Raw genomic sequence first — 14646 nt, 5'->3', positions numbered from 1 at the left:
GAACTTTAGTCGGGTTTACTGAGTAATCACATGACTCATTTTCATTTTTCCTTTGAAAGGCGTGAACATTTTTGCATGGCTGTTTAAAAGAGAAACCACACAGAATCCTATATAAACGGCTTCCACAGTTTCAGGCTATTGCTCCACCCCACTGGGATGATATAAGGTAAGAGTTACATAGCTCTAAAGATCCTAAAGATATGTTTTATGTTATGATTGGAAGGTTCTTAATTTTATATTACTTGCTATTTAAGTAATAACTTAGAAAAAAATACTTAAACGTACTTTTGTGATAAAATATTTTGTTGGAATTTGCAGCTTTAGTTTGCAGTTACCTTAAAATATGAAATCATAGAATCATAGAATTCATAGACAATTTGGAAACAATGTAAAGGAAACAATTCTTGTGTCAATTTTGAATTTACATTATTAGTAAAAAAGAATTTACTCCTAGAAAGCCAGATTCTCATATCTATATTTTTGCTAGGTGGCTTTTTAACTTTTTCTGCCTTTTCCATTCTTAATGGAACCTAGAAGTAAATTTTTCAAAGTAGGAATCTGAGCAGTTATTCCTAATTTCACCTTTCAAAGCAAACCCCCAAGAAATATTAACTCTGAGTGATGTGTGGGGCTGTGAAACAGCCACATCTCTGCTTCACTGCTGTCAGTCAGTGACTGAGAAAGGCTCTTTGGGACCTGCTGTGCTATCCCTGGGATGGAAAGCTCTCCCCGCTGCCAAGAATCCCCCTCAAAACCTTTCCAGAGGAGTCTTCTCCTCTTTGTGGGTGGAAGGAAGTCCAAGAGGACTGTAGGGCTTAGTGTTGGTCTTCCTAGTGAGTTCTAATTAGTTCAGTTGAATTGATTCTCACCTGACAAGTTCCTTTCTCAGAATCAAGGAAAAAGAAATCATCAGTCAGTTCTATCCTGGGGTATTTAATTTTACCCCAAAGAGAATTCTTGTCTTTGCCATCTAATTTGTTGAAAAGATTCACCTTTTGTTAGCAGAGGTTAAACAGTAAAGAGGAAGTGTGTGTGCATGAGAGAGTTTGGGGAATTAAGTGGGGAATTCCCTCTGGAAGTAGAGACAAGAGGAAGAATGTAGTACAGAGCTCTTGTGGGCAGTGTCATTTGTCATCACAACCAGCAGTAGATCATTCCAGATTAAGTAAGTTTTGAACAAGTTTGTGTGTTTGTGGGAAGTTCACATTTTAACCCAATATTTATTCAATGGTAAATGCATAATTGTTGGACTGGACTGACAGTGCTTCTGTCTTGTGCAGCCCGGGAGATGGAGATCGAGACTGCAGATGAAGTTGCTATTGTTGGAATAGGATGCAACTTTCCTGGAGGTAACTTTGGGGTAAAAGCAAAGCAGGCTGTGAGTGAACATTGAAAAGCAGAGATTTTTATTAATGTTGGCATGGAGGAAACCAACAGTTGTTGGTTTGTCCCTTGGTTGAATTTTTGCTTTGCTGCTTGTGTGATCTTTTTGAAAGGTGGTGCTGTGGTGGAAACGGATTAGTTTAAATTTGTCTGCTGACAGACAGACAGACAAAAGAAGCTGCAGTGCTGGCTGTGGGCAGGGCATTGAGCTGCATATGAAACTCATACAAATGAGCAGGATGGGTCTGGGATGATTTGTACTTTCTCTGTGTTCACTGGCTGGGTGACTGTGCATTGTTACAGGACTCTGCATCCATAGGAACAGGGCAGATGAAGGGCTGGACATTCTTATCAGCCATGCCTGTAATAGGAACAGATTGGGTTTTCATAAAAGAACGCTTCTTGCTTTATTACAGTAGATGGTAGGGAATGGGGAGAGAAGGTGGTAAAGGATTTTGTGGGGTTCCTTTGCTTTTAGACAAGCAGTGAGGGGATCAGTCATACTTTTTCATTTTCCTCTCACCAAAGAATGATCACTTCTTTCTGTGGCAAGTCTGCTTGAGCAGCCTAGATTTACAGGCGGGAGGTCCTTGTTCCTAATTGTGCATTTCTGAGTCTGCATGGGGAGGGGGAGCACCTCATTTAATCTGTTTTAAAAACTTTGTACAACAGGAGATGGAATTGACAATTTCTGGAAAGTCCTGGTGGAAGGCAAAAACTGCACCGTAGAAATCCCCCCCGAGAGGTTTAACACCAAGGAGTGGTATGATGCAGATGGTAACAAGCCAGGAAAAATATGTACAACACGAGCTGCTCTTCTGGATGAGTGAGTCTGTTAGCCTGCTGCACCACTGACTTTTGTCGTACTTAGACTATGGGTACAGCTGCTCAGGGGCTGTGATAGGGTGAAGAATAGCAAATTACAGTAAGGTCAAAGTAAGTGTCTTTTATTTGAATTGCACATTCACCTAAAATCCTCAGGGTGTAGAGCTTCATTCAAAGGAGAAGTTGACATGCACAGAAGAAATCTTATTGTCTCCTGAAATTTATACTTGGCAGGGTTGAACCATAAGACCCAGAATTACTTTAGCGCTTAGTCCCATGTTAGATATGGAATCCTGCTCTGAAATCAAGAAATGATAGAAGGCCATATAAATCTGATCTTGGGATACAAGATTATTGTTAGATTTGGTCTTTTGTAAGCATGGGCCTATTTTGAAGATGCTTTTAGAGACAAGCATACACATGCACACACACAAAGCATTTTGAATATATTTTTAGAGAAGCATTGGTATTTCTTGACAACATCTGAGTTGATCCCCTACTTTTTGGTTTTAAATTTAGAGCATTGGTCTGTATTGGCTGAAAATAATGTAGAAAACCAGGTTTTGTGGGGGATTCTTTGCAGTGAGGAGAGATTCTCATTTTGTCTATTACTTGTTGAAGCTATGACCACATTACTGCAGAGGGAGTCTCATTCTGCACATTTCATAGTTTGAGGAATCCAGTTGGTAGTAGTGCAATAACCATGAGAATAAAAATGGGTAGGAGTGGGCTCTTAACTCTGAAATGCAGAAGCTTTGATAAAATGACATATACATGAAACATCTTTGGCTTATAAACATTTTCTTCTGAATTTCATAAATGGGAACTGTGGCCTAAACACCAGTTACTGCTCAGCTTTTCATGAAGTTGCAAAAGATGTTTACTGTGAGTGTAGAAGTAAATGGATCTTATATACATCTGTCATATTTTATTCTGGTCTATGTATTTCAGATTTAATTCATTTGACAACCACCTGTTTGGGATTAATAATATGGAGGCAGAACGCATGGATCCGCAACAGAAATTACTGATGGAGTGCACATACAAAGCCCTGGAGGATGCAGGAGTCCCTGTGGAATCTATCAGTGGCTCCAAAACAGGTGTTTTTATTGGTAAGATGAAAATTTCATGTCAAAGAAAGTGTGTTTGAAGCTCCCAAAGATTGGAGCACTCCTTCATAACCTTTCAATATGTTATCTAGCACTGGATCTAGACTGGAGATCTAAGGCTACTGTGCTATGGCACTAGTGGTTACTTTTGGTAAGAATTACCAGGCTACTCTAGAAGTTCATGGTACAATTCCTGTATCTCTTTTTGCTGCTCTTCTCCCTGTGTTCAGGCACTGAAGGGAAGCAGGAAACTGCATCTGCAACCCAAGCCTTCTTAGGAAAGATACTCCCAAGACAGGCTGTGATGTTCCACCCTTAAGGGGAACACCCAAGATGCATAATTGCTTGTGTCTGCAAAAAATCACAAAGTTTTCTTAGTAAATTACACACTTGGCATGGAAATTGGAATGTTAGTCCCTGACCTGCTACATCAGCACAGGGCAGTGGGGTGTAGATAAAGAGGTGGGGTGGAAGGAAAAGACAAAGGAAGAGATGAGTTAAAGAAGGGGAGAGAGAAAGAGGGAAAGAAAGAGAGAAAAAGAGAGAATGAAAGCGGGGAAAAGAGAGAAAGAGAGAGAAAAAGAGAGAAAAAGAGAGAGAAAAAGAGATCACCAGTCCTTCTTCCAGTGTTGGTCTGGCAAATGAGATGTCCAGGGTCTTGGAGGATACCCCAGATTTGTTGGGGGTACCTTTTCATAGATATGCTTCTGTGCACTGAAGACAAGTTGCTCTCTTTCTATGCAAATTCTCATGTCCAGTTCCTTCTTTCAGACCTTTTTGGAAATGCATCAGAGGCTTTGGGATTCTTGGGTGGTCTCAACGCCCTCCCTCCCTCCCCAGATTGACCTTGGGTCAATATTTCATTCCCGTTTCTGTGCTCGTGCTGCCCATTGTTTGTTGATGGGGGTAGAGTGGTAGGAAAGTGCCCAGCAGAAAAGGACCTGGTGGTGCTGGTGGTCAGCAGCTGAACATGAGCCAGTGTGTGCCCAGGTGGCCAAGAAAGGCCAGTGGCATCCTGGCCTGTGTCAGCAATAGTGTCACCACAGGAGCAGGGCAGTGATTCTTCCCACTGTGTATGACACTGGTGAGGCCACACAGTCAAGTTCTGTGTCCACTTTGGGGCCCCTCAATTCAGGAAGGAGATTGAGGTGCTGGAGTGAGTCCAGAGAAAGGCATCAGAGCTGGGGAAGGGTGTGGAGCACAAGTGCTGTGAGGAACAGCTGAGGGAGCTGGGGGTGTATAGCCTGAGAAGAGAAGGCTCAGGGGTGATTTTACTCCCCCCTACAACTGCCTGAAAGGAGGGTGAAGTGATGTGGGGATGAACCTCTTTCACAGGCAGCTGGAGACAGGATGAAAGGATATGGCCTCAGGCATTGTCAGGGGAGGTTTAGAGTGGACAGTATGGAGAAATTCTTTACATAAGGGGTGATTTGATATAGGAATCAGCTGCCCAGAGAGCTTATGGAGTTACCATCCCTGGAAGTGTTTGAGGAAAGATGGGATGTGGCACTTCATGCCATTGTCTAGTCAAGAATGTGTTATTTGGGCACAGGGTGGTCTCAATGATGTCAGTGGTCTTTCCCAATCCAACTGATTCTGTGATTCTGTGATTGTGTCTCTGTGGAGCAGAACAAGGATGTTTATCCCAGAGAAGTGCTGCCCTACCTCCCCATGGTCCTGTCTCATTTAGGTTTTTTTAACAATTCTTGGTTATTGCTGACAATCCTTGGTTGGCTCCCTGGCTATCTGGCAATCGGTGTTTGACATGTACACATTAGCTCCTTATCTTCTGGGCTTCTACACAGGCCTACACTTTCCCCCCAGTATGCTGTTTTCCAGTATAATTTTGGTTGAGGTGTTCTGGGGATTAATATCCTTTTAAAGCAGCAGAAATCCTCCTGTGGACATTAGAATGGTACCAAGGTGCACTTGTCCAACTGCCTTTGTCAGTACCCAAAAAGCTACGGACAAGATGATACCAGATGCTGTTGAAAGATATTTAAAGGACCATAGTAGAGTACCAGCACATTATTGCTGGTGTAATGTGTGTCTCTTTAAAAAGGAGTTTTCTGGGGGAGTTTGCTTGATGCACCTATAGGGGAAATGTTTTAGATTACTTTAGTCTGAGAGATGCTCTTCTTCCGTTGAGGGCACTATTCCTTGCTCTCTAAATAGAGCTACTGTGCTTTCCACATGTGCTCATGGACTTGGGGATCCACCATATTTCAAACATTGCATTCCCAGAAAGAGGACACAACTGGTCTCACAGGCCCTGCTCTTCTTACTATTTCCTACTGCTTGCAAGTGTGAAAAAAAAGATAAATACAAAATATTAGATGTAGTTTGTGCTGTGACCCTTAACTTGGTACATCTGAGGAACTGAGGTTAACATCTTGTACATTTATGTCTGAACAACCCTCTTTGTAACTTGTTCATGTTAAATGTTCTCATAGCTAATCTAAAACAACCTGAGTCTCAAAAGTGTATCTCAGTCTCACAGTGAGATACAGACATCTAAACAGACTCCAGAGAACTTAGCTGCATCATTCAGTGAGCTGAGCCATCAGAAAGGGCATTTCCTGGGCAGGTAGGAATTTCCTGTCATTTCTTGGGCAGGTAGGAATTTCCAGTGTAAGCTATATTTGTGTACGCTGAGTCTAGGGGAAATTCCTGTGACTTCCCCCTTTGACTTGTGTTGGAGCAAAGCTTCATGACAGGAGCCCTGATGCCATATGGTTTCATCTTAACACTTAACACTTAACCAGCTTTTGAGCTGTACATGCCTATTGTTGGCTTGGGTTAAATTGACATGTATCTGATGTTTTCCAGGTCTCATGAATCGAGACTATGAAATTATAACCAGCAGAGCTGTGAGTGAAATAAATCATTATGATGGTACTGGAACAGCAATGAGCATTGCTGCCAACAGGGTCTCTTTCACATTTAATCTGACTGGACCATCTCTGACTGTCGACACTGCGTGTTCATCTTTTCTTTTTGCTCTGCACTATGCCTTGCAAGCCATTAAATCAGGTAATGGGACTGAAGAGGTGCTGGACGATGAAATCAGACTTCCTACTGTTTCTGTCTATCACCAGGGCCGTCTCAACATGAATATGTTTCTGTTTGACTCCAGGAGACTGTGAGGCAGCAATCTGTGGTGGGGTGAACTGCATCATCGACCCCCGCACCTTTGTATCTCTCACTAAAGCCAAAATGATCTCTCCAGAGGGCATAAGCAAACCCTTCTCCAAAAAAGCAGATGGCTATGGAAGGGGAGAAGGCTGTGGTGTTGTTTTCCTCAAACCACTGAAAAAGGTAAGATTGCTTCTGAAGCAGTCTGAGTAAAGACTGGTTACTTGCCTGAATTTTGTGTCTTCAGCTCTAATAATGACTATTCCAGAGAAGTTTTTCCAATCTAAGTTTAACTTTCCCTAACATAGGGAAAGGAACTCACATTTAAAAGTTAGCATAATATTCTGGTTGTTCTTGGCTTTGTTGTGTTATTTTGTTCTCTTCTCTAGAGAAAAAGCATGAGTTTATTAAAGGCAATTTAACTTTTCATGGAACAGGCAAAGGAAGACTACAGCAAAATCTGGGGTGTTATAAACATCAGTGCAGTCAATCAGAATGGCAGATCCATAACTCCAATCACGAGGCCGTCCCAAATAGAGCAAGAGAAGTTACTGCGCAGCATTTATGGAAGTCGTGTTGATCCCTCAGTTGTGCAGTACATTGAAGCCCATGGCACAGGAACTGCTGCTGGAGATCCTACAGAAGCTGAGAGCCTTGGTAATGTCATTAGCAAAACCAGGTGTTCCCGAGTTTCCATTCTGAAAATCGGTTCAGTGAAAGGAAATATTGGACACACTGAATCAGCTGCTGGAGCAGCCGGGTTAATCAAAGTGCTCCTGATGATGCATCATGGAAAGATTGTTCCATCTTTGCATTACTCAAAGGAGATGAGCAGCATCGATACAGAGAAATTAAACCTTGCTGTTGCCACAGCTGTCGAGCCCTGGGAAGAATCCAGTGAGTATGGAAGAGTAGCTGGCATCAACTGCTTTGGATTTGGAGGAACCAATGCTCATGTTGTAGTCAGGCAGGTGAAGCAGCCAGAGCCTCTTCCTGCCTTTAAGAAGCCCCTGGAATTAGTTCTGCTGTCAGCAGCATCCCCTAAGTCCCTTCAGATGACAATGGCCGACACAGCTGAGCAGCTGAACGCAAGGAACTCCGTAACTCTCCCAAGCCTGGCCTATACCTCTGCCTGCAGAAGAAGCCACACCAGCTACAGGTACCGAAAAGCATTTGTCACAAATTCCCTCCAACACTTGCAGCAAGAGCTGAGGTTGGCAGCGAGCACGGAACCTGCCATATCCAAAGCGGAACCACAGCTGGTGTTTGTGTTCTGCGGCAACGGCGTAATGCTGAAGGAGTTCAGTGAGGCACTGCTGAGCTCAGAGCCAGTGTTCAGAGACAAGTGTAAGGAAATAGAAGACCTTTTTCAGCAGCACGCTGCCATCAGCCTCCTGCCAGCAAGAAATCATAGCCCAAAGGACTTGTTGAATCCAGAGTTTTCTCAGCCCTTGCTGTTTGCCCTGCAGGTTGCTGTAGCTTCCCTCCTGAAGCACTGGGGTATTAAGCCCGTTGCTGTTGTTGGCCACTCAGTGGGCGAAGTTGCTGCTGCACACATTGCTGGGTACCTGTCCCTGGCAGATGCTGTCAAAGTGATTTATCACCGGAGCAGGCTGCAGGCAAAGACTCCCAGCGGCAGAATGCTGGTGGTTGGAAACGTCCCCGTTGAAGAGATTGCTGAACGCCTGCATCCCTACTCAGGAAAGGTGTGCATTGCTGCTTTCAACAGCCCCATTTCCTGCACCTTGTCAGGGAGCGTAGAGGCTGTGGAAGCTGTCCAGAGAGAGTTAGCTGAAGCTTTCAGACAGAGAAGCATCTTTCTTCATGTTTTAAATGTTCCAGCTGCGTACCACAGCCCCAGCATGGATATGATACTCGGCGAGCTGGAGGAGCAGATAGAGCCTTTAGAAAAGCAGAAGGGGGAAATGGAAGTGATTTCGACACTGACTGGCGTGGCTGCATCTGAAAATGACTTTTCTCAGGGCAAATTCTGGGCGCAGCATACTCGTGAGCCTGTTGCTTTCACACGAGCCATCCAAACTGCAGCCAGAGGCAGGGAAAACGTGGTGTTTGTGGAAATAAGTCCTCACCGAGCACTGCAGCGAAGCATAAAAGAAACGCTAGGGAAAGGCACAAAGGTGTTCTCCTCTTTGCAAACAGATGCAGAATATCAGACGCTCTTCACCCTGGTAGGAAATCTGTTTGAACTGGGATTTAATCCCAACTGGCAGCATTTTTATAACGGGTATCAAAGTGTTCCTGTGGCCATTCCACGATATCAATTTGATCGCCAAAAACTTATGAACTGTCTGGGTATCCATCAACAAGCAAACCAAAGAGGTGTCAGTGCCAGTCATTCTTTGATTTACGGTATAAACAGTGACAACTTGGAGTTTGGCTGCCTGGTGTCCCAGGAAACGACACCATACTTATATGAGCACAAGAACAATGGGGTGGCCTTAATCCCTGGTGCTTTCTATGTGGAGCTTGGTCTGGCCTCTGTGATGAGCAGCTCAGAACCCAAAGTGCCTCTGAGCACTTGCCAGCTGAGTATCAGTTTTTCTGCACCATGTGTTCTTACACAGAATTCCCAGGTGCTGAGTATCAAGCTGAGTCCACAAAAAGCCATGACAACCTTTGAGGTTCTCTCTTCCTCCAACGCAGTTTATGCTGCTGGCCAAGTGGCCAAGGGGCTTGAAGGTGTGGTGGAAGAAAGCAGCATCTCCTGCCAAGCCATCTATCAAAGATGCAAGTCAGTGATTAGCAGAGAGGAGCTTTATGAAGCACTGTCTCAGGTTGGCTTTCAGTATGGCTCCGTATTCAGGCAGCTCAGTGATGTGCATTACTGCCAGGAGCTAAAGGAAGCTATAACAAGCATAAAGGTGAATGAGGAGACCGCCAGAGACATGTACAGCTACTGTATCCACCCAGTGCTGCTCGACTGCTTTCTGCAGATGACCGCTGTCCTGACCTCAAGGACACTCCACTCCAGAGCAGGCTTTCCTTCAGGGATAGGCAGCCTGGTGGTGCTGCGCCCGCTGCAGGAGGAAATGATGATATACATGCGAATGAGCAAATCCACTGGGAACTGCCTTGAGGTCTGTGGATGCTTTGTGGACAAACACGGCTCTGTTTTGGCTGAGCTCAAGCGCGTTGCCATCACTTTCATGAAGGGATCGTCTTCCAGAGACAATGAGTTTCTGTTTCAAAACAAATGGAAAGAAGTCTCTCTTTCACAGACAATTGGACATCTGGGGTTTAAGCCCAGAGTCCTTGTGTTTGCAGACAAATTTGGGATAGCTGAGCAGCTCAAAAAATACTTGCATCCTGCTTCGAGATATGTTATGTATGAAGGCTGGGATTGCCTCGTGGAAGGCGATGCACAGAACAAAATGAGAGCAGAGGTTAAGGATTATGATGAAATTCTCTTCCTGTGGGGAATCCAAAAGTTAAATGAAGATTCCCCAAGGGAAGCAGTAGATCAGTTAGCAAAGTGCTGCGAAGCGTATCGCCAGGTAGTGGTGGCACTAAGAGAGAAGAGGTCGCGCTGCTCCGTCAGAGTGATCACCTACAGAACAACAGAGAGATATGTGGACCACATTAACTGTGGGTTTGCATTGTATGGCATGACCAGAGCCTGTATTGTTGAATTTCCAGAAATCACATTTCAGTTGATTGACCTCAGCTCCTCCACTTCCCTGGACATCTCAATGTTAGCAGATGTTCTTATCAAGTACAAAGGTGGGGACTATCCAGAAGTCTGCATCAGCCAGGGAAGAATTTATGTGTCCGAAATCAGACGCACACCTTTTGTAGATGCAGATTACATGCAACCCGTAAGATCACTCCAGAAATCACAATCATTCACTTTGTACACTTCTGATCCATACACAGCAAAAGACTTGTCTGGGGAATTATCCACTGGTGCTGCAACTCAGCTTGACAAACAGAGTGTTGAAATTCAAGTGGATAAAATTTGTTTGCACTCAGAAGATTATTTTCCCATTAGTGTTTCTAGCTGTAACTTTGGTAATACACTGTATTGGAACTCCCAGGCAGGGGACAAACACAGGCTTCTAGCTCTTGATTTCAGTGGCACAGTCACTGCAACTGGCAGTGATGTGAAAAAAGTGAAAGTGGGAGATCACGTGGTTTCATGTTATCCCACTGCTGCATCTTCCAGAGTTCAGATTCCAGCAACAGTTTGTTTCCATGCAAGGAAATTCCCATTCCTCCAGAATGTCCCTTGTGTGTCATACTTCATCATTGCATGGGAAATCTTCACTCAGAGGTTACCCAAAGGCAAACATGGCAGAACATTGGGTATTATTACTACAGAGCCGTCCTCAGTTCTGTGCCACGTCCTTTCTGCAGCAGCAGAAGAGATGGGTTGGAGAACAGTCCTTGCAAAGCCCACTCCTAACGTGTTGCAGTATATCAACCTGTGCAGTGCCCTGGTTATTCTTTCTCCAATCAACAGACTGTCTCAGGAGGACCTGGCCCACATGTCCTTTCTTAAAGATGTGGTGATCGTGTGTGGCAGTCAACAGTCAGAATGCATCCAGAATGTCAGTGAAATTGATCATGAAAACGTCAGCTTTCATATCCTTGCCGTTGCCCGCCTTTTCCGGAAAGCACCTCTAAAGGAAGTGCAGAAGACCATACATGCCTGGATCAGTTCCATGGATATGAAATGGTTTAGAAATCTCTCAGGTTCTGTTTTTCAGCAGACTGAGAATTTTGAAGGGCTAAATTCTGTGATGTCCTATTTCACCTGCACTTCTGTCCCCCTTGCTGTCCTGAGAAGGCAGAAAGACATCAGTGTGCTTTCAGATATCCCATTGTACGAGCCCCAGAAGCAGCTGTTCAAGCAGAACGCTGTTTATGTAGTAGCTGGGGGGCTCACTGGACTTGGCTTTGAAACAGTGAAATTCATAGCTGGGAACGGGGGAGGGTGTATTGCAATTCTGTCCAGGAGAATTCCCAGCAGTGAGAAGCAAGAAGAGTTAAGGGCTTTGCAGCAGCAGTACAAAGGGAGCAAAGTAGTGTCTGTGCAGTGTGATGTGACTTTGAGCAGTGATGTTGAGAAAGCTTTCCAGTCCATTGCCACCACCTTTGTGGGGAGTCCGATCAAAGGGGTGTTCCAAAGTGCTGTTGCTTTACATGATGGCCACCTTGAAGTGCTGAAGCTGGCTGACTTCCACAAAGTGCTGAGCCCAAAAGTAGCAGGGACCCTAAATCTTCACTGGGCTACCAGAGACCAGGAGCTTGACTACTTTGTGTGCTACTCCTCTGTTGCTTCCTTTCTGGGCAATGCCACCCAGACAAACTATGCAGCTGCAAACTCTTTCCTGGATCTCTTCTGCCTCTACAGGAGGAACTGTGGGCTCTCAGGCCAGGCCATTAACTGGGGTGCTTTGAACCTCGGCATTCTGCTCAACCAAGACCTCATTCAGAGCATTCTGGGATCCAAGGGCATAGACATTCTGCAAGTGCATGAAATTCATGACTATCTCAGGAAGACCTTACTTATAAACAACCCGCAGCAAACTGTTGCCAAATTGAACTTTCACACTTTGTATCATCATGTTTTTACTCAGATTATTTCTCTCAAGAGTCGCTTCATAACACTTATGTCAGAAGATTTCAAGAACAAGATTGAAATGTCTGAGGAAGCTGAAGTCCCAGAGACTGCCTGTCTCAAATCAGAGGATTACATCACCTCACTGATGAGTGACCTCACAGGAGTGAATGCAGATGAACTAACCATGAATACGGCACTTTCATCTTTGGGCGTGGACTCTATGTTGGCCATGACAATTCAGAACCGTGTCTTTCGGGAGAGAAAGGTGGACATACCCATTGTTAAACTGCTTGATCCTCACACAACTCTGTCAAGTTTAGTGGTGTTGTTAGAAGAAACAAGCGATGCAGATGGAACAGTTGAAAAGAAGAATGCTGTGGTTGAAAGTGCAGAAAATGGGAGCTGGCTATAGGAATCTCCCCAAACAGGAACTGTGTAACTTTGACAATACTCAGGCCCTTTGCAGCATGTCAGAATGTGTAATTGCAGAATGTCTGGTGATGTTGAATGTACTCATCTGCACTGACTCAGAAAAACCCATACCAGGTTCTTCTGCCATTATTCTGCTAGCTGTGTTAATTTCAGTCAGTTGTTTGACTTTTTACTTTCAATGTATTTTACCTTAATTTTCAATAGTTTTAACTGGAAATAAATAGGTAATTTTGTACACAATTTATTGCATATTGCATTTCTTAAATTGTATTCAAGTTTTGATGAAAACTGCATATTTGCGCCTCTAAACAGTAAATATACACATAAAGCTGTATAAGCTTATCAGCATTTTGGTCATATTCTATTGTTAATATATAATTATTTTTTAATATTACTAAATATTTTTAAATACAGATATCTATTTGAAAGTCTGATGTCAATTTCAAGAACCTAGTTTTCTTTGTCTTCAAAAATATTAACAATTTACCAAGTGTTACCAATTATGAAGCATACAGAAAAGCAAATGTTTTTTATTATGAATTAATAAATTTTTATGAAAGCCCAAATAAACAAGAATAATAAAATGTTTAAAAAAAACCCCAATGTGTATTTTTATCCTTTTTTTTTGTCCCTTATGTGCTCTCCTACTTCAAATTTTTGTAACCCTTATATCTGCCCTGCTTTTGTTCCAGTAGAAAAAAGCAGTCTTCCACAAAGCCACTGAAGAAAATCTTGTTTATAGACTTTTAATATGGGAATAGGGTACTGTATTATTTCTCCCTTTTCTCCCTAATTCTGATGAGTTGTCCTTTGCAGATCTGGTTGTATGCTCCAGTGTCTGGAGTATCCATGGTCTATTAAGTCCCCCTGAAATAATCTGATCTCCAGGCTGAAAAGTTCCCTTAGTCTCTCTTAGCTCTTGTGAGCTGGCCCCAAAGGTCTTGGTGGTTTATGCCAAAAGTGTTCAGGCTTCTCTGTATCTTTCTCATTGGGGGAGGGCCCAGAGCTGGACCAGGGTTCAGGATGGGGTGTAATGAGTCAAGGGTGGTGTTGTGGTGGTGCATGTTACACCAGTGTGATGCAGAGTTCCCTGCTCAGCTGGCTGTTGGCTTTCACTGCTGCCGGTGTGTGCAGTGAACTCGTGTTCAGTCCACTTCACCCAGGCTGCTCTGCAGCCAATCAGTGCCTGCACTGTAATGCTGTGGAGCTTTGCCTGTCTCACGTGCAGAACAGGTGCAGGGGGCTAAGCCATGCCAGGAGCAAGGCCTTGCATTCACTATGGTTGGAAATAATGAAGATTCTGTAAAGCTGTTTGTCCTTGTGAATAGTGGCCCTCCCTTTCAATGTGCCAAATGCTCTCACCTGACTTGATGCTGGCTAGGCTATTAATAAAGAGCCTGCAGGGTGCTGCTACTGACTCACTGCCAGATGGACTTGGCACAGCTGATACCACCCTTTAGGCCTGGCAGGCCAGTGAATACTCCACCCAGCTTATAGTTGTCTTTTTCAATCTATCTAGCATCAGTTTAGCTACAAGGATGCATTGGGACACTGCTGAAAATCTTTATGGAATCAAGGTGTATAAAATCTCTCCTCAGTGTTTTCATTCTTCAAGGTAATCAGGCTAGTCAACCCCCATATCTCTGGAAAATCCATGATGGTTGTTCCTAACCACTTTTTCACTCATGTCCCTTACTACCTGAGTCTCTTACTACAGAGCTTATGGCTCTGTATGAGCAGAGATCCTTGTGACCGTGCCCAAACATTTTGGAGGGAAACATGGTAATGAAGTGAGGAGCAGTTAACTGTACACATGTATATACATATATATATGCAGAAAGGCACAAGGAGGATTTCAAATCCAGAGTGGTTCTGGTGTGGCATAACCTGACCAACAGCCAGGCAAATTACAAAGCAGAGAATTTGTTCTCTGCAACACATTTGTTGTACTCATTTTCTGTGCTATTCCCTGTGCAAAAACACAAGAACCTTGTAGCACCGATGTCAAGGTCAAAGCAGTAATCCAACAGGGCTGCTTTGCACAGCAGGAGTAGATAAAGGTATATTAGAGAGATTTTAGTTGCATGACAATCTCTCACAGATGTCCACATTGCACAGCTGTGACTGAATCCATTGATTTCAGCCTTTATACAGACAGATCTCATTCTAAAAGACTGA

The 14646-nt window shown here is 43.8% G+C and overlaps 1 protein-coding gene across 1 annotated transcript; it reads left to right on the top strand.

Annotated features, from left to right (window-relative positions):
- The first annotated feature begins 1234 nt into the window (after positions 1 to 1234).
- LOC136563087 (mycolipanoate synthase-like) lies at positions 1235 to 12448 on the top strand. The gene is made up of 6 exons (XM_066560299.1): positions 1235 to 1349; positions 2056 to 2209; positions 3160 to 3320; positions 6147 to 6350; positions 6454 to 6635; positions 6890 to 12448. The coding sequence occupies exons 1-6, from the start codon at positions 1235 to 1237 to the stop codon at positions 12446 to 12448; spliced, it is 6375 nt and encodes a 2124-aa protein (XP_066416396.1).
- Positions 12449 to 14646: the final 2198 nt, after the last annotated feature.

Source organism: Molothrus aeneus, chromosome 1, assembly GCF_037042795.1.
Source record: "Molothrus aeneus isolate 106 chromosome 1, BPBGC_Maene_1.0, whole genome shotgun sequence".
Lineage (NCBI taxonomy): Eukaryota > Metazoa > Chordata > Aves > Passeriformes > Icteridae > Molothrus > Molothrus aeneus.
Note: the sequence above shows the minus strand (reverse complement) of the source record. Positions and strands in the feature narration are given on the sequence as shown.

Excerpts from the sequence above, each read along its gene's own strand:
- LOC136563087 (XM_066560299.1), top strand. The coding sequence starts at position 1,235 with ATGCATAATTGTTGGACTGGACTGACAGTGCTTCTGTCTTGTGCAGCC. Across the intron at positions 3,321-6,146 it reads CAAAACAGGTGTTTTTATTG|GTCTCATGAATCGAGACTAT; the intron begins GTAAGATGAAAA and ends GATGTTTTCCAG. Across the intron at positions 6,351-6,453 it reads CTTGCAAGCCATTAAATCAG|GAGACTGTGAGGCAGCAATC; the intron begins GTAATGGGACTG and ends GTTTGACTCCAG.